Here is a 25,729-nt window from a genome sequence, read left to right as displayed (position 1 = left end):
GATTCAATAATGGAAAGGCCTTAAAAACAGAGCTGAGGCTTCCCAGATTGAAGAAGAAATTCTGCCAATGGACTGCTATTTCAGCCTGTTTCAATGAGTTCCGGTCCACACTTCTGAGGGCCTGCCATACAGATTTCAGACTTACCTAGCCAGGCCCCACAATTGTGTAAGCAGATCCCTTGCAACAAGTACCTTCATATGTATCTCCTGCTCGTTCTGCTTCTCTGCTTGAACTCTAATGCAGCAGTTATTTTCTTTCAGCTAATTTTCTTTGAGACATTATGGCATTGTTTTCTGGCTTTCATTTTTTCTGTCAAGAACTCAGTTGTCAGTTTAACTGCTATTGCTTTGAAGATATACTCTTTCCTTCACCCTCTGGCTTCTTTTACAATTATGATGTATTTCAGTGTGAAAATCCCAAGCGGCAAAAATAAAAAGATATTCTGAGTCTCTGGAATCTGTGGATTGGTATCTTTCATTTTTTTTTTTTTTTTTCCCTGAAAAATGCTCTGCTATATATTATCTCTTCAGATATTGCCTCTTCCCAGTCTCTGTCTCCTTCTGGGATTCCAATCACAAACAGGTAAGAATTTCCCACCCTGTCTTTCATGTCTCTTATTTTTCCACAGTATTTTTCATCCTTTCATTTGTTACACATTCTGAGTAATCTTTTTTTTTTTTTGGCTGCGTTGGGTCTTCGTTGCTGTGCGTGGGCTTTCTCTAGTTGTGGTGAGTGGGGGCTACTCTTTGTTGAAGTGCGTGGGCTTCTCATTGTGGTGGCTTCTCTTGTTGCGGAGCATGGGCTCTAGGCACATGGGCTTCAGGAGTTGTGGCACATGGGCTCAGTAGTTGTGGCTCACGGGCTCTAGAGCTCAGGCTCAGCAGTTGTGGCACATGGGCTTAGTTGCTCCACGGCATGTGGGATCTTCCCAGACCAGGGCTCAAACCCATGTCCCCTGCATTGGCAGGTGGATTCTTAACCACTGTGCCACCAGGGAAGTCCCCTGAGTAATCTATTTTGATCCATTTTTCAGCTCATGAATTCTTCTGTTACCAAACATGTCTTTGAGTTTTCATTTGGATTGCTGTAGCATTCATTTCTAGAATTTCATTTCCCAAATCTGCTGTCACTTTTAATGATTTCCTTCAGATATTTTCAAGCTTGTCATTTATATAATTTGTGCCTGATAATTCTGACATCTTAGATTTAGTTGAGTCTGTTTCTGCTGTCACGTTTTTCTACTGGTTTTCATTCATGTCACCTTGCTTTCTTGTGTATGTTTGCTTGCTGATCATCACCTTTAAGAAAAACTTGGTGGGTTCTCTGGTTTCTAGGCTAAATGAACCTTATTTCATAGAGGTTTTCTGCCAAGTGCACAGGCACCCCAGACGTGGACCATCTCACCTTGAGATTCTCTGGTTCACCCAGGCTATGCTTATGGAGGATACAAATTCTTTTAAGGACCAGTCTATAACTTTTTTAAAAAAAATAAATTTATTTATTTTTGGCTGTATTGGGTCTTCATTGCTGTGCGTGGGCTTTTCTCTAGTTGCGGTGAGCGGGAGGCTACTCTTTGTTGCAGTGCTCGGGCTTCTCATTGTGGTGGCTTCTCTTGTTGCGGAGCATGGGCTCTAGGCACATGGGCTTCAGTAGTTCTGGTACGTGGGCTCAGTAGTTGTGGCTTATGGACTCTACAGCACAGGGTGAGTAGTTGTGGCACACGGGCTTAGTTGCTCCGCGGCATGTGGGATCTTCCCAGACCAGGGATTGAACCCATGTCCCCTGCATTGGCAGGTGGATTCTTAACCACAGCACCACCAGGGAAGTCCACTATAACTTCTTAGGGACTCTTTCCTTGTTACTTTTTGTTTTTGTTTGCTTGCTTGTTTTTTTCCTTTCTGTTACTTCAGGGAGGTGGGAGCTTTGTTCTGATTTACCATTTCTTTAATTATGTAACTAATATTCTGTCTCCAATTACAATGTGTGGGGCTCCCCTTCACACACCCCTGCACCCCCCCATACCAAGCAGCTCTCTGACACCAGCTTAGTGTCCTACAATTCAACTCAATACTGACACCAGCTACCCAGAGATAGCATCAGATCCCATGGGTTAAGGGTTTATTCCCACAAGACTGTCCCCATGTTGATGTCAAACACAAGTCAAGGTTGTTATCTGTGCTTCTGAATAATGGGCTGTAAATCAAAGGTTCCCATGACCCCCTCCTTGGGTTTAACTAATTTACTAGAGTGGCTCTCAGAATTCAGGAAACCAGCTTACTCACTAGATAATTGGTTTATTATAAAGGGTATGAATCAACAGCCAGATGAAGAGATGCATAGGGTAAGGTATGGGCAAAGGGCTCAGAGCTTCCATGCCCTCTCCAAATGAGCCACTCTCTCCAATTCTCCACATGTTCACTAACTTGGAAGCTCTCCAAACCACATCCTTTTGGATTTTTATAGAGGCTTCATTATGTAGGCATGGTTGATTAAATTATTGGTATTGGTGAATGATTCCATCTATAACCCCTCTTTCATCACCAGAAATCAGGGGGTGGGACTGAAAGTTCCAACCCTCTGTTTATGGTTTGTTCTCCTGGCAACCAGTCCTCATACTTAGGTGGCTCCAAATGTCACCTCATTAACATAACAAAAGACAACTATGTTGCTCTCTTTGCTTAGGAAATTCCAAGGGTTTTAGGATCTCTTTGCTGGAAATGGGGACAAAGACAGAATATATGTTTTTATTATAAATTACAATATCACAGTAGCCTTTTTGGGTCCCTATGATGTAGGTAATGTCCCCTCTTAGTTTCCTCTTCTTGGGTGGACTCTGAACCTTGACTGTCTCCTTTGCCACATGAGACCGGGGAACTCAAGACTGAGTGTTCAGCATTAGGAGACACCTGAGCACAAAGAGGTTTCGGTGCTCAGATACTTTCCCTTGACTTTTAGGTTCAGGCTTTCCCCCAAAATTTAGCATGGCAGGTCCCACTCTTTTTTCTTTATTGTTTTTTTAATGTGATTTTAAATATATTTTATCCAACATTTTTCATTTTAGAGAAAATTATTATCTAGCCCATCATGATGGAAACTGAATTATTGTTTGTATAGGATATTACAACACACAAACTAACTTTCGACTTCCTTTTAACACTCCCCAGTCAGCTAGCCTGGGAGTGAAGAATCTTAGAACTGCATGCTAGATCTGTACTTCATCATTTCATCCAACAGGCAATGCATTTTCTAAAACTGGCTTCCAGGTACCCAAACCCCAACCATTAAAATAAACAAATTCAATTGTGAGCTCATCTACAGGCATGTTCTAGCAGGAAGGTACTATGCAGGGTCGGGTGGGAGGGTTTCCCTGAGAGCTTCTTTCTGAGAGTGTGGAGCTTGCAGAGACATACGGAGGGTGAGACAGAGATAGAACCTGGACTTAGAGTCAGTTCCTGGCAGGTGATCTTGCTGGTGATACAGGCAGTTAGAGGGGACCCTCAATATCCAGTGATTAGAGAAGGTAGCTAACTTCACCTGGAACTGGGGAGATTGGTTTCACTTGAAGCTAGGCTTAACAAGCAAGAGGCTTGAACCTTCTTAGAGAAGGAATAAGACTTGGTGGAAAGCATGGTGTGGTGTGGTTAAGAGAACAGAGCTGGGTCAGCAGGAGCTATTTGCTTTTGGCAGGGGTGGAGCAATGGGAGTTATCTGGGGGTGGGAGGAGTGTTTAGCAGCAGTGTTTTCAGGCGCAGAAGGCTTGGGAATGAGAGTCTGAATAGCCTAGAGGAGACCAAGGGCTTGGTGGGCTAGAACTGTTCCCCTATACCTCTCTTCTGGCAACTTATCTTGTCTACCAACAGCTTTTCCTCTCTGCCATTTCTGTTTCCTGCCCATGTAGGTCTCCTTTTCTCTGCTTACTTGAACTATGGATATAAATAGAGGTGAGTTCTGATGGCAGATCCTACGAATTAGTGTGCTCTAGTATCATGCTCAAAGAATATGCAAAGTTCTGCTGGGAGGTACAGAAAACTATAGGACAAGGGAACATCTTCAAGTTTTACTTCTGTTTGGAAGATTTGGGGAACAAAATTCTTTCTTTTTCTTTTTTTAAAGACTTTTTTTGATGTTGACTTTTTTTTTTTTAAGTCTTTATTGAATTTATTACAATACTGCTTCTGTTTCATGTTTTGGTTCTTTGGCCGTGGGGCATGTGGAATCCCAGCTCCCCGACCAGGGATCGAACCCACACTCCCAGCATTGGAAGTGGAGTCCTAACAACTGGACCACCAGGGAAGTCCCCAAAATTATTTCTTTATTCAAAGGAATAATTTACTTTATAGTCTTCTACTACCCACCTTCTTTTCTTAGCTTTCTCCATACACTTTTCCAGGGGATCATTTCAAGACCAGGGCTTCAGTTACCAAATATATGCAGTTAACTCTCAATTAACGTTTATAGCCCTGGTATCTTTCTGAGGCTCCAGGCTCTTACACCTCAAGCTTTACAGGTCTAAAACTCAGCACAATCTGCTCTTCCCAAAGCATACATGTTCTTCTCCTGCATTCATTCATTCCTTCATCCACTCATTCAAATAGCTATTGGGCTCCAGGTACTACATTACACTAGGCACCGTAAGATGAATAATGAGCAAGATATATATGGTCCCTGCCTTCATCAAGCTTCTAGTTCAGTGAAGTATATTCATAAGAAAAGAAGAAAACTTCTCAGAACTGAAGAACATGAATCTCCAGGTTAAAAAGACCCACCAAGGGCCCAGAACAATAAAATTTTAAGACTGACCAAGAAAAAAATCATAAAATACCAAAAGACTTGGAACAAAGAAAGTATTTTTTTTCAGAGATTTTTTTTTCACATTCATTCAAAGAAACTGGACTAGAATGACAGTAAGACTTTTAGTACCAACTGTAAAACTTGAAGACCATAGAAGAATGTCAACATTCTGAAGAATTGTTATCTTCAAGGGAGATTACTATGTCTTTCAAACTAGCAATTATGTATGAGTGTATTAGTCAGCTTCTTCAGAGAAACAGAGACAACAGTTTGTGTATTTACATATAAAAAGATTTATTTTAAGGAATTGGCCCATCTGATAATGGATTCTGGCAAGTCCAAAATCTTTAGGGTGCACCTGAAGGCTGGGGACCAGGGAAGAGCCAATTCAAGTCAGAAAGCCATCTGCTGGCAGAATTCCCTCTTGCTCAGGAGATCAGTCTTTGGTGTCATTTAGCCCTTCAACTGATTAGATTAGGCTCACCATGTTATGGAGTGCATTCTGCTTTACTCCAAGTCCACTGTAGTGTGTCTGACATTAAGCTTTTCTTTTTTTATTGTAATGTATTGCCTGACATTAAGCTTTGATTACCAAGACATCCATTTCAAAGACCTCCATGCCGAATAAGCATGTTGCCAGCTCTATGATACAGCTACTAGTCAAACAACTAGATAAGAACCCAGGCCACCCTACCTATGAAGTTCCCTTTTCAGAAACCCTTGGGTAACCTAGATGACTGACCACTTGAATGGTTCCACTTTTCCCTTCCTGGGCCCTAATTGCCACTCTTACATTTTAAATTCGCCAATAAAAAGTGAACCCTAGGCACATCACCCTCAGACCCCAATTAAGGCAGAGCCCCAGGTCTGCGCCCCCCTCCCTCTTTTTCTACCTTTGACCTCAGTGTGTGGCCACTGGGTGTGCCATGTACCCTTCAGGACCTGTAATACATTTTGTTATTCAAAGTTCCCTCATGGTGTTTGCTTAGGTGTGTCTTCTGATCATAGTAAGAATCACAAGGGCCAGTCCAGCCACAACACTGGCTCCAGTCAAGGAAATGTCAGTGGGGGCCTCACCACAAGTAGTACGGACCAGGCAAGTGCCTCAGGCATCCCTAGCTGACAGCATCACTATCAACAGGCAGAGACTGACAGAACATCTACCTACGTAAACATTAATCTCATCCAAATACACTCTCAGAGGAACATCCAAAAAACTGTTGGACACATATCTGGGCACTGTGGCCCAACCAAGCTGACACATAAAATTAACCATCACAATGAGGGAAGAAAAAAATATTTTTAAAAATTCAAGGCCTCCAAAAGTTAACCTCCCATGTATCTTTTCCTATGAGCCCCTTAGAAAGCTTCAGAAAACAAGAGAGTAAACTAAGAAAGAAAAGCCACAGATACAGGAAAAGGTTCTCACAGGCTAGTCTCAGGGCAATAGCAATGCAGCAGGCAGAGGAAGCAACCTGGGCAGACAGGAGCAGCAGGATGGCGCTGTTCAGGGGAAGTAAATGGAAGATGGACTCTCTGATGTATTCCTGTATTTTTTCTCAGAGAGTCTCTGTGGGATGGTTACTAAGGGCACAGACACTGGAGCCATACTTCTGGGGTTTAAATCCTGGCTTTACTACTTTGTAGCTGAGTAATATTAATCTCCCAGTCTTCTGTTTCTTCACATGCAAAACTAGGAAGATTACACTATGTTTTGTTGGGAGGGCTGGTGGATGGACAGGATGAGCTAGGCTGTGTTTCTTAACAACCCTGAAATCTCAATGACTTATAACCACAAAGATATTTTTCTTTCTCATGCTGTATGTCCCGCGGGTTGGCTGGGGGTCCACACTTAAGCATGCAAGTGGAGGGAGTCTCCATCACCTGGAATGACAGTGTTTTCTGTGGTAGGGGAAAGCAAAGTGGGAGTTACATACCAGCTCTGAAAGACTTCTGTCCAAAAATAACATGTCATTTCTGCTCATGTTCCACTGGCTAAAGCAAGGAACAGGCAGGGACAGGCAACTCTACCTTATGTCCAGGTGGAAGAGAAGGACGAGAATGCTGAAAGACACTCTACTGACCACCACAGACCCCCAAGCCCTCCCACCACAGGGAAGGAATCTGAAACTTTATATAAGAAGTGCACCATCTCAACGGAGGAACAAATGGGTCCTTGAGGAGGGAATAAGGAGAAGGCCGGAGGGAGGGCAAGGAGCCGTGAGTCCAGGGACACAGGTTTGGAGTTTGAGAGAGAGAACAGAAATGTATGATTTCCTATGAGAAGTAGAAACTTAAGAGAACATGAGAGAGCTCTGACTAGGGCTGACAGGAATTCTTGTTAGATGATTGCCATGTAACAACACATATCAGAGAGGAACCCTCTGATAGCTCCTCAAGAAAACTTAGCAGACTTTCCTTAGGTTTCTTTAAATGTATCCAATCCCATTTAATTACATCTTCATATATTTATGGCTCATTTAACAAAGTCCTTCTTTCCCATATTCAACTTGTTCTGCAAAAATATTGTTTTAAAAATATTTTCCATGGTTCCAAAAAGAAAAAGAAGGGAAATTAGGTTCTTGTCTCACTTTTTAAAATGTATTTTAAAAATAAACTTATTTTGGAACAGTTTAGACTTACAGAACAGTTATAAAAATACTAAGTTCCCACATACCTTATGCCCATTTTCTTCTATTGTTAACATCTTACATTAGTATGGGATATTTGTCACAATTAATGAACCAATATTGATATATTATTAATAACTAAAGTCAATACTTTATTCAGATTTCCTTAGTTTTTGCGTTATGTCCTTTTCTCTTCCAGGATCTCACCCAAGATAACACATTGCATTTAGTCATCATGTATCTTCATTTTATTTTTATACAGATGAAAATCGCACACATTCACTTGTACTGAAAATAAACTGAATTCAGAGCTAGCTGACTGCGAGTTGGTATTTAAAACGCTCCAAGAGTTTTTTTTGGGGGGTGGGGGTAGGGCTGGTGGAGAGGGAGTGGAAAAGAAAACAAAAAACAAAAAACAAAAAACCACCACTCCAAGAGAAAACAAGATCTCCCCCTAGTGTTTAGAATAGAAAACAGCACCTTGACTTTCCAACTTAGTACTAATACAGAACAAATCGTCCTAAAAAAGTTTTTTTTGGAAATAATAAACATCATAGTTTAAATATCACCCACAGAAAGAGAAGGCACAGTCAACTACTAACAAAAATGTCAAACAACCTCAACAACAAAATGTCCTTGAAGAGAGAGGGAGCTGCAGACCTGGTCGGGGGTTCGTGTAAAAGCGAGCAGGGTTGGCGGGCAGGTATCCTCTGCGGCGCCCAGTATCACGCCTCCTAATAGGTAATCAAGGACTGAATGAGCAGTTTTCTGTGGGCTTACATTTTTTATATTCATTATAATATAATAGAATCAGGATTAATGAATATAAAAGGTAAGGCATTCAACTCCTGTGCTGTCTACTTCCCTAGTCTTGATGAGCATTACAGTTAGCAGCACTTTTCACCTTCCCCACCCCCAATGACTGGGTATCAGATTTCTGGCTATTCAAACATTTGAACATAGTGAAAAATCAAAAAGCATGTCGAGGGAGGCTTGTGAAATAACTGTCCCAAAGAAAGAGAAACAGAAACTTGGCATCCATGCAGAAATAGACATAGTCAAGGACTTAGAACTTACTGGCTATTCTTATATGTAATTCTAATAATTAGGATGATGTGATTTGGGTCCACAGGAAGAAAGACAGCATCTTTGTAAGGGTGGCTTCAACACTGGCTTTCTGGCAGTAGGATTGACAACTGGTAGCCAGAGAAGAAACAAATCTACCAAACACAGTATATAGTCATTGATTTTACTGATGAGCTTAAATCATTAAGCAATATTCACATCATAATCAGCATCACATCACATCATCAACATTGATGAAAAAAGTTGAAGAAGACACAAATAAATGGAAACATACTCCATGCTCATGGATTGGAAGAATTGATATTGTTAAAATGTCCATACTACCAAAAGCAATCTACAGATTCAATGCAATTCCTATCAAAATTCCAATGGCATTTTTCACATAAATAGAACAATCCTAAAATTTGTATGGAACCATAAAAGACCCCAAGTAGCCACAGCAATCTTGAGAAAGAAGAAAAAAACTGGAGGCATCATACTCCCTGGTTTCAAACTATATTACAAAACCATAGTAATCAAAAGAGTATAGTATGGGCATTAAAAACAGGCACATAAATCAATGGAACAGAATAGAAAGCCCTGAAAAAAACCCACACATATATGGTCAATTAATTTATAACAAAGGAGCCAAAAATATACAGTGGGGAAAGGACAGTCTCTTCAATAAATGGTGTTGGAAAAACTGGACAGTCACATGCAAAAGAATGAAACTGGACCACTATCTTACACCATACATAAAAATTAACTCAAAATGGATCAAAGATTTGAACATGACCTGAAACAATTAACACTCCTATAATAAGAAAACATAGGGGACTTCCCTGGTGGTCCAGTGGTTAAGAATTTGCCTTCCAGTGCAGGGGACACAGGTTCAATCCCCGGTTGGGGAACTAAGATCCCACATGCCACAGGGCAACTAAGCCCATGCATCACAATTACTGAGCCCTCGCACTCTGGAGCCCGTGTGCCACAACTAGAGAGCCCGTGCACCGCAACTACTGAGCCCGCACGCTCTGGAGGCTGTGCCACCACAACTAGAGAGAAGTCCGCACACTGCAACAAAAGATCCCACATGCCACAACTAAGACCCGATGCAGCCAAATAAATAAATAAAATTTTTAAAAAAAGAAAGAAAGAAAACATAGGCCACAAGCTCCTTGACATCACTCTTAGTGATGAATTTTTTGGATTTGACACCAAAAGCAAAGGCAACAAAAGCAAAAATAAACAAGTGAGACTACATCAAACCAAAAAGCTTCTGCACAGCAAAGGAAACCATCAACAAAATGAAAAGTTAACCTACCAAATGGGAGAAAATATTTGCAAATCATATATGATAAGGGGTTAATATCCAAAATATATAAAGAACTCGTAAAACTCAATAGCAAAAAACCCAAACAATTCTATTAAAAAATGGGCAGCAGATCTGAAAGACATTTTTCCAAAGACAGAGGATCTGAATAGACATTTTCCTAAAGATGGCCAATAGGCACATGTAAAGATGCTCAAAATCACTAATCAATAGGGAAATGCAAATCAGATCCACAATGACCTATCACTTCCCACCTGTTAGAATGGCTATTATCAAAAAGACTAGAAATAATAAGTGTTGGCAAGGATGTGGAGGGAAACTTTGCATTGTTAATGGGAATATGAATTGGTGCAGCCACTATGGAAAACAGTATGGAGGTTCCTCAAAAAATTAAAAATAGAATTACCATATGATCCAGCAATTCCACTTCTGGGTATTTATCTGAAGGAAACAAAAACACTAACTTGAAAAGATATATGCACCCCTATGTTCACTGCAGCATTATTTAAAATAGCCAAGCTATGAAAGCTACCTAAGTGTCCATCAACAGATAAATGGATAAAGAAAATATGGCATACACACACACACACACACACACACACACACACACACACACACACTCTGGAATATTATTCAGCCATAAAAAAGGGAGGCAATCTTGCCACTTGAAATAGCATGGATGGACCTTGAGGGCATTATGCTAAGTGAAATAAGTCAGCCAGAGAAAAACAAATATTGTATGATCTCACTTATATATAGAATTTAAAACAAAACAAATCCAAAATACAAACAACCGAGTTCATGGATACAGAGAACAGACTGCTGGTTACCAGAGGTGGGGAGGGGAATTGGGAGGGGTGTGGGAAGTGGGTGAAGTGGCTGAAAGGGGTTAAAAAGTGGAAACTCCCAGCTATAAAATAAATAAGTCATAGGGATATAATGTACAACATGGGGACTACAGTTAATAATGCTGTATTGTCTACTTGGAAGTTGCTAAGAGATCTTAAAAGTTTTCTTCACAAGAAAAAAAAATTTTGTAACTAGGTATAGTGATGGATATTAACTAGAGTTATTGTGGTGGTCATTTTGCAATATACACAAATACCAAATCATTATGTTGTACACCTGAAATGAATATAATGCTATATGCCAATTATATCTAAATTTAAAAAATAGATAAATAAAAGAGACAGTGTTAAAAAGAGCTCTTTCTAGTTATTTGTAAGTCTGCCTGGTTTGGTAGCATCTACAGGGGAATAACCTATAGGTATTTCCTTTTATCTAAAAGATGAAGTGTAAACACTCTAAGTAGCTGCTGGCCAAGTTACCAATTCTCAAATATAACTTCCCCTCTCCCCTGCAACCTTCTAAAAGTGTATATTAAAAGAAGGATGTCTACCACAGAAAATCAAGTTTTCTAACTAAAACTTTCATGTTATTTTAAAGGAATCAAGACAAAGAAACTCCTATAGCAAAACTTTTTGTAAGGGACTTTAACAGATTTTGCTTACACTTATTTAGTAGTCAGAGTCTCCTTTATTTACTATAAACCAATAGTATAACTTCATATAATTATATTATATAATTATATGAATATAATTTCATAATTTCTCAGTCCACAGCTTAGGGCTATGCAGAATAAGTTAAATCTACAGAAGACTTCCTGGCTTGCTGAAGAATGAAAATAGGTGGACAATTTTAACATTTAGGTTAAAAATATAAATATGGATTCTTCACTTATGTTCCCCTTACTTCTAAAAGAATAGTTGTATTATAAAATAAAAATACAATCAGTGCTCTGAAAAGGAAAAGGAAGCAAATATGCCACATGAGGTTTCTCCTATTTTCTTCAGCTTCATGATATTTTCCTTTCTAATAAAAACTTCTTCTTGGGCTTCCCTGGTGGCGCGGTGGTTGGGGGTCCGCCTGCCGGTGCAGGGGACGTGGGTTCATGCCCCTGTCCGGGAGGATCCCGTGTGCCGTGGAGCGGCTAGGCCCATGAGCCGTGGCCGTTGGGCCTGCGCGTCCGGAGCCTGTGCGTCCGGAGCCTGTGCTCCGCGACGGGAGAGGCCACGGCAGTGAGAGGCCCATGTACCGCAAAAAAACAAAAAACAAAACAAAACAAACTTCTTCTTGTATTTATGTAAACCACCTTATATATTTTTGGACCAAGGTAGGCTATAAAGAAATAAATTCAGTTACCACAATTAAGCATCATTTATAGATCTACTCTTTCTAGCAACAGGGAGAAAACTGCAAACATGACAAAGCACAAAGGTCTTGTAATCAAGTTGGGGGGCACCCTCAGTTCCTCAAGAGAGACTATGATTTTCCAGGTACTGCATTCTAGACTAAAGTTCTCACATGGGCCCTCATATAGGAGATGTTAAGCCATATAATGAGCAATGCTCCTGATAATTTTACGCCAGAGAGAAGCAGCTTTTGTGGCTATTCTTCATAAAATTCTGGATAAAGCCCAAAGCATAACATTAAAGTAAAATTTATGAAAATGCCTTTTGTGGCCCAAATATATAAACTTAAGATGACATAAATAAGAAAGCTAAGACAAAGAAGAGCATCTCCCACAAACTAGATTCTACTCGTTAAACTAAAGTCAAAATTTTAGTTTTTTTAGGAGGGGTGGGGAAGTTAGAAGGAGAGCTACATTTCTCTTACTTTTTGAAAAAACAGTAGGTGTACATATGCACATGGTAAAGAATTCAAAAGTACAAAAAAGTATGCTGGTAAAATAAGTCTTTTTACTACTATTAACCTGGTCCCCAGTTCCCCTCTCCACAGGTCAGTCACCAGTTTCTTTTGCTTTCCTCTAGAGACAGTCGTTGTTAATCAAGCAAGTATCACACACAGATCTTTTTACTCCACAAATGGCACTGTTTGGCACTTTGTTTTCACTTTTAACACTGTATCTTTGGTATCATTCCACACCATTATATAGAATTATTGTATCTTGGTCTTCCTTATGGCTACATGATACTTCAGTGAATAACGTATCATAATTTATCCAGTGTCCTACTGATTGTCATTTAAGTTCAGCCTTTGCCACAAATAACACTATAATAAATGTTCTATATTCACATCTATACAAGCACACATACAGGTGTAATATAAATTCTTGGAAATCACTGGATCTACATTTTAATCTACATTGTAAATTTTGTTAAGTGTTACAAATTGCTCTCTCAAGAGATTCTCACCAACAATGCTTTCATTCAATATTTAAGTGCCTACAATGTGCTAGGCACTGTTCTAGGCACTTGAGGTACAATGATAAACAACTCAACGATCTCTGCTCCTGTGAAACTTATATCGTGTGTGTGTGTGTGTGTGTGTGAGAGAGACAGAGGAGTTATCAAGAATGACTCCAAAGTTTTCAGCCTGTTGCCATCAGCCAAGATGGATGCAGAAGGTTTGCAAGATCAGAAGTTTGTTTTGCATATGTACACCCTGAGATTTCTGTTGGATATCCAAGTGAAGATACTGAATCAGCAGATGGGTGTGTAAATCTGGAGTGCAGGAGATGGGTCTGAATTCCAGACATATAATAGATGATTTCTAAGCTATGAACCATTGAGTGAGTACAGAGAGAGAAGTTGACCAAGGACTGGGTCCTGGGATACATCAAATTAATAGCTGCAATTAAAAAATTGAGAAACTCTTGGTGAAACTGATAAGGGAGGAGAGGTGGGAGAAGGACAAGGAGAATGCAAGAATCCCCAAATATCAATACAGGAAATGAAAGGGACATCACTTCAGATTATATATTCATTAAAAAGGATCGTGAAAAACTTTACTAAAAACTATCTAAATGTACTTATCCAGGATACATATAGAACTCCTACTGATCAGTAAGAGAAAGAAAACTCATCAGGCAAGCTATTTGAACCAACTTCACAAGAGGATATCTAAATGATCAATGATCATATGGAAAAGTACTCAACCACATAAATTATCAAAGAAATGAAAATTTAACCCACAAAGATATCACAACACACTCTGAATGACTACAGACTGTCAATACCAAACATTGGCAAAGATGTGGAGCACTGCAGGTAGGAATGGGAGCTGGCACACCACTGTGGAAAACAGCGGCACATCATTTTACCCAGAAATTCCACTTATATACATATATCTAGCAGAAATGCATGCACATGTACAAGAAAGTTCATAGCAGCAGTACTTTGACTCCACTGATTTCCTCAATTGTTGAGGAACAACACTGCTTGCACTGAACATGCCTGGACAGTCTCCCCATCTCAAAGTCAGCAGATTAACCTGAATTCCATCTACAACTCAATGCTCCTTTGCCATGAAATCTAACACACTCATAGGTTCTAGGGATTAGGATGTGAATATCGTTGGCGAGCTATTATTCTGCCAACCACATTTTTACTTAATATAAGCATTTAATACTGTAAATTTCCTTCAAGTTACTTTAGCTGCTTTCCCCAAATATCAATGTTTTGTACCTTCATTTTCATTCAACTCAAAATATTTCCTAATTTCTCTTGTGACTTTGTCTTTGATGTGTGGTTATTTAAATATATGTTTTATATAAAATTTCCAGATAGTTGTATTTTCCAGTTATCAATCTTACTGTAATTTATTTGTTTTTTATTTTTAAATTTTATTATCGCTTATTTATTTTTGGCTGCGTTGGGTCTTTGATTCTGTACACGGGCTTTCTCTAGTTGTGGTGAGCGGGGGGTTACTCTTCGTTGTGGTGTGTGGGCTTCTCATTGCAGTGGCTTCTCTTGTTGCAGAGCACAGGCTCTAGGCGCCAGGCTTCAGGAGTTGTGGCTTGCAGGCTCTGGCGCGCAGGCTCAGTAGTTGTGGTGCACGGGCTTAGTTGCTCCGTGGCATGTGGGATCTTCCCGGACCAAGGCCTGAACCCATGTCCCCTGCATTGGCAGGCGGATTCTTAACCACTGCGCCACCAGGGAAGCCCCTATTTCTGTTTTATTCAGAGAATAAAATGTGTTAAAAAGTTGTTCTTTTTGTTTTCTATAATCCAGCATATATTTTGGTTACTATTCCATTTGTACTTAAAAAAATATGTATTATGCTGTTATTGGATTGAGTATTCTTTAAATGTCAATTCAACCAAGTTGCTTGATAGTGTTGTTCAAGTCTTCCAAATCCTAATATTGTCTATTTCCTCTTTCAGCTCCATCAGTTTTTGCCTCATGAATTTGAAGATTTTTAGGTGCGTACATTTTTAGGACTGTTACAGCTTCTTGGTGAATTGACCTTTTATCATTATGTAATTTCCCTTTTTTATTCCTGGCTAACCTTCCCTGTTCAGAAGTCTACTTCGACAAATGCAATCACTCTAGCTTTCTTTTGATTGATGTTTGCATTGTACGTCATTCTTCATCTTTGTATTTTTAACCTACACGTTCATATTTATATAAAACATATAGTTATAAAGCATATAGCTGAGTGTTTTTATGCAATCTGACAATCTAATTTGGTGTGCTTAAATCATTTACAGTTAACGTAATTATTGGTATGGATGGATTTAAGTCTTCCATTTTAATATTTGTTTTCTGTTTGTCCTGTTTTTGTTCTTCTATTCCACCTTTCCTGCCTTCTTTTAGATTATGTGAACTTAAATTATAACATCTATTTTCTCTCTCTTAATTGCAATTGCAATATCCATATTCTAGAGATTACGATATATACACCTGACCTTTCACAGTCTATTTAGAGTTAGTATTTTGTCACTTCAGGTAAAATATAGAAGCCTTACAACTATACAGGTCTCTTTACTATTCTTATAGTTGTCATATGCATTATTGCTAAATGCACTGAAAACTTCTTTTGACAAAGTTATAGTTTTTGCTTTCAACAGTCATACATATTTTAAAGAACTCAGAAAATTTTTCTTTTATTTTTAACCACATAATTAACATTTATGCTGGTTTTCCTTCATTCTTGCAGTTCTAAGTTTCCCTCATCCATCATTTTCTTTAAGTCTGCAGACAATAAATTCTTAGTTTTCCCTCACCTGAAAATGTCTTTGTTTTGCTTTGATTACTGAAGAAAATTTTCAATGGATAGAAAATTGAGTTATTCTTTTTTTCAGCACTTTAAAGATCTTTTTCAGTATTTTTTGGCCTTCAGAGTTTCTGACGAGAAATCTGTGATCATTTAAATTGTTGTTCCACGGGCTTCCCTGGTGGCGCAGTGGTTGGGAGTCCACCTGCCGATGCAGGGGACGTGGGTTTGTGCCCCCGTCCGGGAGGATCCCACATGCTGCAGAGCGGCTGGGCCCGTGAGCCATGGTCGCTGAGCCTGCGTGTCCGGAGCCTGCACTCCGCAACGGGAGAGGCCGCGGCGGTGAGAGGCCCATGTACAGCAAAAAAAAAAAAAAAAAAAAATTGTTGTTCCACGATACATAAAGTGGTTTTTTTCTTTGCGCTGTGTTGGGTCTCTGTTGCTGTATGCGGGCTTTCTCTAGTTGAGGCGAGCAGGGGCTACTCTTCATTGTGGTGTGCGGGTTTCTCATTGTGGTGGCTTCTCTTGTTGTGGAGCACGGGCTCTAGGCACAGGGGCTTCAGTAGTTGCAGCATGCAGGCTCACCAGTTGCAGCATGCAGGCCCTAGAGCACACAGGCTTCGGTAGTTGCGGTGCATGGGCTCAGCAGTTGTGGCACAAGGGCTCTAGAGCACAGGCCCAGTAGTTGTGGTGCATGGGCTTAGTTGCTCTGCAGCATGTGGGATCTTCCCGGACCAGGGATCGAACCTGTGTCCCTTGCATTGGCAGGCAGATTCTTAACCACTGCCCCACCAGGGAAGTCCCCATAAAGTGTTTTAATCTAGCTGCTTTCAAGATTTTTTTTTCTTTATCTCTGGTTGTCAGCACTTTAATTATGATGTGTCTCTGTGTGTATTTGAGTTTTTCCTTTTTGAGTTAAGCAGTTTAATTATGATGTGCCTTGGTGTGGTTTCCTTTCAGTTTATCCTGTTATCAACCCAGGTAGGTTCAGTTCACTGAGATTTCTGAATCTGTAAATTTCTGTCTTTCATCAAATTCGGCAAGTTTTATCCATTACTTCTTCAAATAATTGTCCCATACCTAGCTCTTTCTCCTCCTTTTCTGGGATCCCAGCATTGCTGTGCTAGAGCCAGCTTGTACCAACTCACAAGCTGATTTTGCACAACTCTTCCCAATACTACATTCAATGACATCATGTTGATAGCTTGAAAATGGCCATGGTGGGAATATTTACCTGGACATTGGAAAGCATTACAAATGACTTTTTTTGAGAGCTAGTTTACTACTAGACTCCAGTGAAACCAATGTTACGCCTTTTGATATTGGTCCTCTGGTTCCTGAGGCTCTGCTCATTTTTTCAATCTTTTGTTACTCTGTTATCTAGGTTTAATAAATTCTATTGATCTCCCTTCAATATCACTGACTCTTCTGTCATCTTCAGTTAGCTACTGGATCCATCTAGCAAATTTTTAAAATTTCAGATACCTTTTCAGTTCTAAAATTTCCTTTTTTTTTGAAAAAAAAATTTCTACTTTGTTGAGAACTTCTATAGTTCCATTCATCTCAAGAGTGTTTTCATTTGTCTCATGTTATAGTTATAATGGCTGCCTTAAAGTTTGATAATTCTAACATCTGGACCATATTGGTGTTGACATTTGTTGTCGTACTTCTTGAGGAATGATCTCATTTCCTTGGTTCTTTACAGGCTGAGTAATTTTAGATTATATGCTAGACATTTTGAATATTATAGACTTTAGACTCTAGGTTCCATTAAAATGTTCTGGACAATGTTGATTTTTGTTTGTTTAAACAGTCAACCTAGATAGGTTCAGAATGTAACTTCTGTTCCATCTTCTGTGGGCTGTGGTTCCAATGTCAGTTTAGTTTACAAAGGCTTTGTTATTCTATGTTGGATCTACCTCACACATGCACTGCTCAGTGCATGACAGACACAGTTAGGCTGTGTCATGTTCAGTGGTTTAAATTAGTTCAGTTCTCAAAGGCTTTGCTGTGCTGCTTTGGGTCTGAGTATGTGTAGCTCAGGGGTAAGCCTGGTGCTTGCACTAATCAAAACATAAAGGACCGCTTTCTCCAGCTCTCTCATCAGTTCCCCCCTTGCCCCAAAGGGCACCTCTGCCCTGTCCTCTGACCAGATATAAGGGTTCTCTCAGAATTTTAGCTCCATCACTATTACTGTGCAGTTGCCACAACTCAGTTTACCTTCAGGACAAAGAGAGTAGAGGAAAAATGGGGATTATCTTCACATTCTTCAAACTGCAGAGGTTCTTTTCCCATTTCCTCTGTCAGAAAAACAGGCTTCCCATCAATTTTAACTGTTGGCACTGTTTGCTACCAGGGCTTAACTGGGGTGCTCACCAGTGACAAATCATGAAAGAAAAGCAAAAATAAAAGCCCCCAACATGCCCTAGCTTCCAAGAGCTATTTTTTTTTCTCATTTTTTGGGATTTTCCTTTCATAGGTTTTCCCTCAGAATTTCCTCTGGTTCAAACTATCAGAGGAGTCCTTATGACAGCTCTGTTGGGTGCCCTCTCTGAGCTCAGGGCTAAGATAAAAGAGGAAAAAAATGGAAAACTCATCCCTGTATGGGTCTCTTCTCCAGGTTTGACTCTCCTCCCAATCCACCTGCTTTTGTTTACTTTTCAGTGTCCTCAGGTAGGTGTCTTTTGCATTTTGTCCAAAATTTTTAGTTGTAAGTGGGAGAGAAGGGCTTTTGAGGGCTTACTCCATCTTGGTTATCCCTGAAGTCAAAATCTGCATTATTTTCAAGAGACCTAAACTGGAAACAACCCAATTGTCCTTCAACATTAGAATGGATAAATTGTAATATATTTATAAAATGGCATATAATATGGCAAGGAGAATGAACACACTACAGTGACATCAGAAACATAGGTGAATCTCACATTATCTTTGTTGTTTACTGCCAAGTCTGACAGAAACACCACTTTTAGCCTTTAATCAAAATGATAGGCAGAAAAAAATTACAAAGTGTCTGGTTACATTTAGATAAAGTTCAAAAATAGGCAAAACTAAATTATAATGTTGGAAGTCAGGATACCTGTTATCTTTGAAGGGGAGGAAGGAAGTAGTGATTGGCAGATGGCATTAGGGGAGTATTTTTGGGTTGCTCTTAATAGTCTAATTCTTGCCTACATGGTGGTTACACATGTATTATAGTTACTCAGTAATTCATTCAGCTGAACATTTGTTTTGTACACTTTTCTGTACATATTTTATATATCAATTTAAAAAACACTTAAAAAGTTAAAAAAATTAACTTCCTTCTGGTGGCAGATGCCAGAATCTTAGCTTAAATCAACCTTTGTATTAACGGGAACTTATAATAAGGATACTGAGGTGTTTTGTGGAATTCAAGGCAGGAATGATACTAGGCTGCATGAACAATTTGAGCCAAGGGCTCAAAAATACTATCGGAACCTTCCCTCTCACTACAAATGTTTTCTCCAGGAAAACATGACCATTGACATGAAATAACCATTCTATACGATATACACTGAGACATTTGTGTAAGTACCTACTGTTTTGTTTGCTCAAGACTAGGCCTACTTACTGGGGATAGCACCACTTTCAGGGAAAACGGTCTTCCCTCATTCTCTCCATATGGTTTTCACAAGAGCTACCTGGTTTTTGTTACGTGGTTGTTACTTAACCCCAATCACCTGCCATAGTCAATTAGCCCAGTAATGGGCACCTGACCTGTGCTGGGGAATCCTATTCCTAGAAGTTTTGTTCTTGGGACCAGGGTTCTATTTTTAAACAGGAATGCTTGGGGTAGGGTGCAGAAATCTGCATTTTAGCAGTCTGTCAGGTGATTCTAAAGTCTGAGAGCTCTAATCTAGACTATCTTGATTCTTTATTTGGTTGTGCCTATTTCTTCAGACGTATTTTATTTTGAAACGGGAGTTGTACTCAACCAATACTGTCAATTCATGGCTTGGTAGACTGCGGTGGGGTAGGGTGGAAGCTCAAGTGTCAATAAAAGATACTATATAAAGAATATGAGAATATAAATTTGGTAAAGTTTTGGAATATTTGTATACTCTTTCTGGAACTTATTTCTCCCCGAGCAGAACCAATCTAAATGATGGCAGTCCTCAGTGACCTCAGAGTTAAGAAAAAGTTACAATGTCAATCATGAATATAATCCCAATTTCATTAGGGGGAAAAAAGACAATACCCTTAAATTAAGTGAGTGATTACCTATGGAATTAGTGCTTTTTCTTCTTTATAATTTACTGTTTCTCTACTTTCCTAAAATAATTTTTCATAACAGAAACCAATTGATGTTATAAAGATACAAACAATATATTTTTTTAAATCAAGGAATATCTACAATCAGGAATTGAGAAATGTGTCATGCTTTCAGTAGGCAGTTAATATACACGTATCTCTGTTCAAAAGCAAACTCATGTCAGCATTGTAAGTGAAAAGTATTTTCTCATCTTAAACATAGACTTCTTACCCTTCCACTTAATACAGTTTTCTCCTGCTACTGAAAGTAGAAGCATTTCTATGAAACCTTTCCTAAGCTGAAATGGCATAAAGTGAAGAAGCAATTATCTGAGGACACATCTTACTAACAGATACACAAAATAAATCAAGATAAAGCACAGATGCTCACATAGTTCCAAGCTATGGTGGCTTGATGCTGAGATGCTGAGTAGTTCCTGATGAAGGAGCTTCGCAGTGGGGGGCACACTGCTCCCTGCAAAATAAACACTGAATGCTATTTTTGCTTTCCCCTTTTTCCATAAAAGCAAAAATACTCTTCAGATTTCTTTTGATTAGTGAAAACAGCTACTAATAGGTCTTTCATAAAAGCAAAGTGGCATACAGTGAACCTTTGAAATGTGGGAGATACCTGCATTTTATAACCATGTTAAGGTCAGCACTTAAATATTTATTTCTGGAAGGTGGGATTGCAGGATCCCAAGGTGAAATGTGTGATCATTTCCCCTTTTACATTTCTTAGTATTTTCAGTTAAGTAAAAAAGTAATGGGTCTATTATTTTTAAAATCAGAAGAAATAAGCTCTTTTCCCCTTCTTTTTAAAGAGAAAACATTAAAGTTATCCAGTGTAAAGAATTGCTGTGAAATTAGCATGCAGTTAATAGTTTTAACTGAGTTGTATTAGCTAAGGTCCATGAGTGAAATCCGTTCCATTTTCATACTAGTAACCAGAGGGCCATTTAGTCTACTCAGACTTTTATTTAGATCATTCAAATATGTTAGTGGTTGCTAACTTCGGCTTCACGCTCATGTGAACATGCTGTTCACTACCTCCCTCCAAGTTAGTTTCACTATCATTTATTCTTATTCTATTTTGTAATTCAAAGCTAAACTTTGATACAGCAAATAGTTCACAAGAACCACCATAAACATTTTCCTGTTACACAGGGTATATAACAAGTTTAAGTAAACTTTTCATTCATTAATTTACAAGTATAATGGCATTTAATTTTAAATGGTTCTTAAAAGTTTTCAGGTTGGCTTGGGAGAAAATTCAAGCAGGAAGGTATCATTTCTTATGACTCATTAGTGAGACTAATTTTAACATGGAGGACAGTAAGAACTTCCAAAAGGGATGCAGGGAACTAATAAAACAGTGTACGATTCTTGATATTTTCTGTTTATCCATAAGAGAAAGATGCACATGATCAACTAAACAAATATTCATATTTGGTTTGAAAAAGTAATTAACTTTCCCTCCTGGATACTCTTATATAATAGTTTTTTGCTTGTTTTACGTATGCTACCTTTTTCTAACTAGATATCAATTCACAGCAAGTTAAAAAGTTCCAGGAAAACAGCAATTTTGAGTAAACTACAAATTTTACCCCCAAATAATCCACATATGAAATAACTAGGGCAGAGAGAATACAACATGATATATTCCAACCTCACAGAGATCAAGTCTGGAGGGCAATATGATTTGGGTTTGTGTTTTTAAAAAATCAACTGAGCTATTTATTATTACCAATTGTAGGCAACTGGTGGGAAGGGGGGGCAGATCTTACCATATCCAGAAATTAATAAAACACTTAAAAAAACAATATAAATTTAATAATAAACATTATGGTCAGGTTGTTTATTAAGGAGGCAACCACACATACAAGTTCGGCTATAGAAATGTTTTTGCAAATCAAACTTCATGTGATCTAAAAGGACCATGCATAACGTCAAAAATGGACGCCTGTACATTCAATAAAAAGTTAAATATACATAGTCTAGATCATTCTAGAGTTATACAAACATCTGGGGACACATGTATCTAATTTCCTTTCAGAAAAACTTTTTTATAAAAGTGACGTACTGAGATAATAATTTTAAAAAGTATCTGACAATTATGAATGGTCCCCAGTATTACAAAATGTGATTTCCAGGGTATGAAAACCAAAAAACGCCAACCCTTCAGAGAGCGTTTTATATTATACAAACAAGTTTTGTAGAAAAATGATCCAGCAAATGCTTGAGTTAAGAATATTTATATTTTTTCCAATTCTTTACACTTTTATTAACACACTTACAAAAAATAACATTCAAACACTGAGAAAATTAAATAACTTTGGAAGCAGAGCTCACAGCTTTCTGCTTACATATAAGTGACAATTCTGGGCTGTTGGCACAAAAAAATAATCAACATTCATAAAACCCTTACTACTATATATCAAACATAAGTTAAAATCATAGGCACTAGTTTATCAAATCCACACTTCATCTGTAAGACTAACCACAGTGAATCCTTAGATTTTTCCCAAACAGAAAAATTGGCAATACACAAAGGCTTTCTAGTAAATAGGCAATTTTTCTCTTTAGGAAACTAAAAGCCAATAGTCTGTGGTAGTACAACAGCAGGTAAAATAATACTTTACCCAACTCAGATCCAAATATGTTTTTAACAAGTGATGAAATATTTTAATTAAAAAAAAATAGACTTTTTTTTCTGATGCAGCCATTTAAAAACAAAGTTAAATAACCTGAATATTCCTTTTGAAACTGATAATCTAACTTAAAAATGTAATGGGTGTTTTGTAATAGGGTTAAAATTCCTTTTAATTAGTAGATTGCAGCATTTTTTTTTCCAATGTTGCACTGAAAACTGAGACCTATTTTCTTTTGTGTATATGTGGTTTCAAAAAGAGACAGTGGCTAGTTCTTTCTTTTACTTACTTAGATTTTTACATGCGATACCCCTCTACCCAAAAACAGATGCTTTATCTTCCTCTGAAAAGCAACATTTTTAAGTTCATCATCATGTGGAATTCTGGCGCCATCCTTTCCTGACCCATCCCCATCACCCTCAAATCCATGGATAAAATTTCTTCCTTGCATGAAACACCAAAATACATTAGCACTGGCATTTTGAATCTCCAGCTGTTTGTGCTAACTGAATGACTCCCTACTGGTCAAGCTAATAAAGACTACCATGGGGTCCATCATGGCAGAACAGGGGTCTTGGTTTTAAAAGTTTTATCATTCTCTCAACCTATCAACCTCAGTGCTATCCTGAATATAAGCTTCCCATTTCTCCCTCAATTTCTTTTGCCAACTTACAGAATGTGTTTGACTAATAGGAAATGAACTTATGTTCAAATATCTAAAATCCTTTAGTGACCCAGCTGCCAATATTTTAGAGCTGTTCAAATTAAATACTTAAAAACAGACTTCACCATGAAAAATGAGAAGCCTGCTGAAGAAGGAAGTTTTAGTCTGGTAATAGTCGAATAAAAACCAAAATAAGTGATTTCCAAGATATACATAAGGGCCATCATAGAGCAAGTGTTTAACAGCTTAGAGTCATATGCAGTAGGTTTCATTTGTTACCAAAAATGCAAAAAATTGATGTCAGGCAGAATCCAAAAGGGGCAGTATTTTCAAAGGATGTTTTGAAACAGTTAGTTTAAAGTGGATCGACTTAAGTAGGATTCAGCAGGCTATAATTTCCCACCACATAATAGGCTACTGTGTCAATTAATAGTAACAATACAACTGTCATTACCAGAGATTTTGTAAGGTAAGTGCATAGATTTCCCTCCCCGGTTTTACTGTATGGTTTTGTTCCAGGTTGTAAGCACTGAGGTGGTGTTATTTATATCAAGAATAAACACGCATACTACTTGCTCTTTCCCATCGTGGAAACCTGCTAATAAAAACAAGAACTCTTAGTTCTGTAACAGATGACAGCATGTGAAGAAGTTGGCTTCAATAGCAAAGGCTATCTTTCCTGAGCCAGGAGCTATAAAGTTTAGAAAGATTGTACAACTGATATTAAGCCCTTTTGGCAATCAAAACAAACACACAGAAGTCCGATGTGTCAATGCAACATGATGGATGCATGCTGTAACACTAACTTGTGGTGGTGATATGTGAGCTACACCCAAAACTTAAGATTAAACAAAATAATTTTTCTAATCTAATGAATCTGCAAAAATAACTTATAGGATTCTTCCAAATTTAGGTATCATGTTTTAAATCTCTAGCCCAGGTTTCTTCCCACCCTGCCCCCCTGCCATCTCAATCTAGTTTCCTGGAGAACTAGTGAAACACTAGTGAAACGTTTTAGATAAGTAGTCAGAATATTAGTTCTCATTAACACAAATATTTATTGATACTATTTATACAGTAAATTAGGTTGAATGTGAAGTTTTGGATAGCTTGAATTCACCAGTTTCTTGTGCACAAAGGTACTCTCTCATTTACAAATGGGCATTTCTCTTTGGCATCCATTAGTTTTTTGCCCAGATATTGGCCTCTGTCAAATATTAAAAAATCAACCTAGTTTCTATTAAACAAAACTAAAAGTGATTCCGTGGAGAGTGATTGTATGATTACCAAACACATCTGATGTTAAATGTCATTAAAGTGCTGCTTGATCATCTCTGTCAGTTTGTGCTAATTAAGACAGAGAGGGCTGGGATTTTATAAATCCCAAGAGTCTTATCTGAACAGTCTGCATATAAAAGTTGTCTCTTAGCCTGGTGAAGGGGTATCCATGAAGCTGTGGACTCTGCATTCTTGTCTTTGCTGGTCAATAACAGCCATCTTTCCAACTGTCATCTTTCATGCTACTGTAGGTTTTAGGAGCTGGCAAGGATCTGAAATAAAGCAATTTATAAAGTGATTTGCAAGTTTTAATGGAACATTACCATTTTATCTTCCAAATATATTAATTACTTTGCAGGTGGCATCACGATCCAATGTTCTAGGGCACTGCTGAGATCAAAGCTCTAAACAGCTATTAGCGCAACCATTCCACACTCAACATGTCTACAACTTTCAAGTTTCACTGGGCATCAGGTGACTGCACTAACCTCTTTTTTGTTAACATAGCCACTTGAGTAAGAGAAAAGATTGTCTTGTCTTTTCCAACTGAATGGATCACCAAGCTTATTATTTACTTATTTATTTGAGGGGCAAATTAATGAATGTGATATTAGAGGCGTAGTGTCACCATCACGAGAGAGGCAGAATGGGACAGTGCTTAAAAGGACTCTGAAGTCAGACATACTTAGAACTGAAGGTCTTACTAGCTGAAGTCTTAGGTAAATTACTTAACCTCATTAAATTTTAATATTCTCCTCTGAAAAATAGGCATAATAACAGTACCTACATGTTTAAAGCTATTGTAAAAACTAAATAAGGTACAGATATGTTATTTAGCATAGTACGTAGCAAAAAGCTGTTATGCTCTATTGAATTCAGAAATGTAATATGTTATCTTAGAATAAAAGAGGTACGGGTAATTCAGTTTCAATGCTTACAGCACAAAAGCACTTTTTTCATGCAAATAAATATTTCAAGTTTAATTATATTTGACACCTAAGTTTACTGATAGTGGTAAGCACATTT

At 38.3% G+C, this 25,729-nt stretch overlaps 1 protein-coding gene across 3 annotated transcripts in view; it reads right to left on the bottom strand.

Annotated features, from left to right (window-relative positions):
* Nucleotides 1–7,848: 7,848 nt before the first annotated feature.
* SLAIN2 (SLAIN family member 2) overlaps nucleotides 7,849–25,729 on the bottom strand; it is a 94,480-nt gene continuing 76,599 nt past the window's right edge. For all 3 annotated transcript variants that reach the window (XM_022564753.3, XM_022564759.3, XM_022564764.3), the window contains one exon: nucleotides 7,849–24,975. In XM_022564753.3, coding sequence (XP_022420461.1) covers nucleotides 24,909–24,975 — 67 coding nt within the window. In that variant the 3' untranslated portion in view covers nucleotides 7,849–24,908. The remainder of the gene's footprint in view (nucleotides 24,976–25,729) is intronic.

The sequence above is a fragment of the Delphinapterus leucas genome, chromosome 5, assembly GCF_059928025.1.
Source record: "Delphinapterus leucas isolate spDelLeu-1000000601 "Yukka" chromosome 5, BTC_Dleu_Yukka2, whole genome shotgun sequence".
Lineage (NCBI taxonomy): Eukaryota > Metazoa > Chordata > Mammalia > Artiodactyla > Monodontidae > Delphinapterus > Delphinapterus leucas.
The sequence above is the reverse complement of the archived record's forward strand: the minus strand, read 5'-3'. Positions and strand labels throughout refer to the sequence as shown.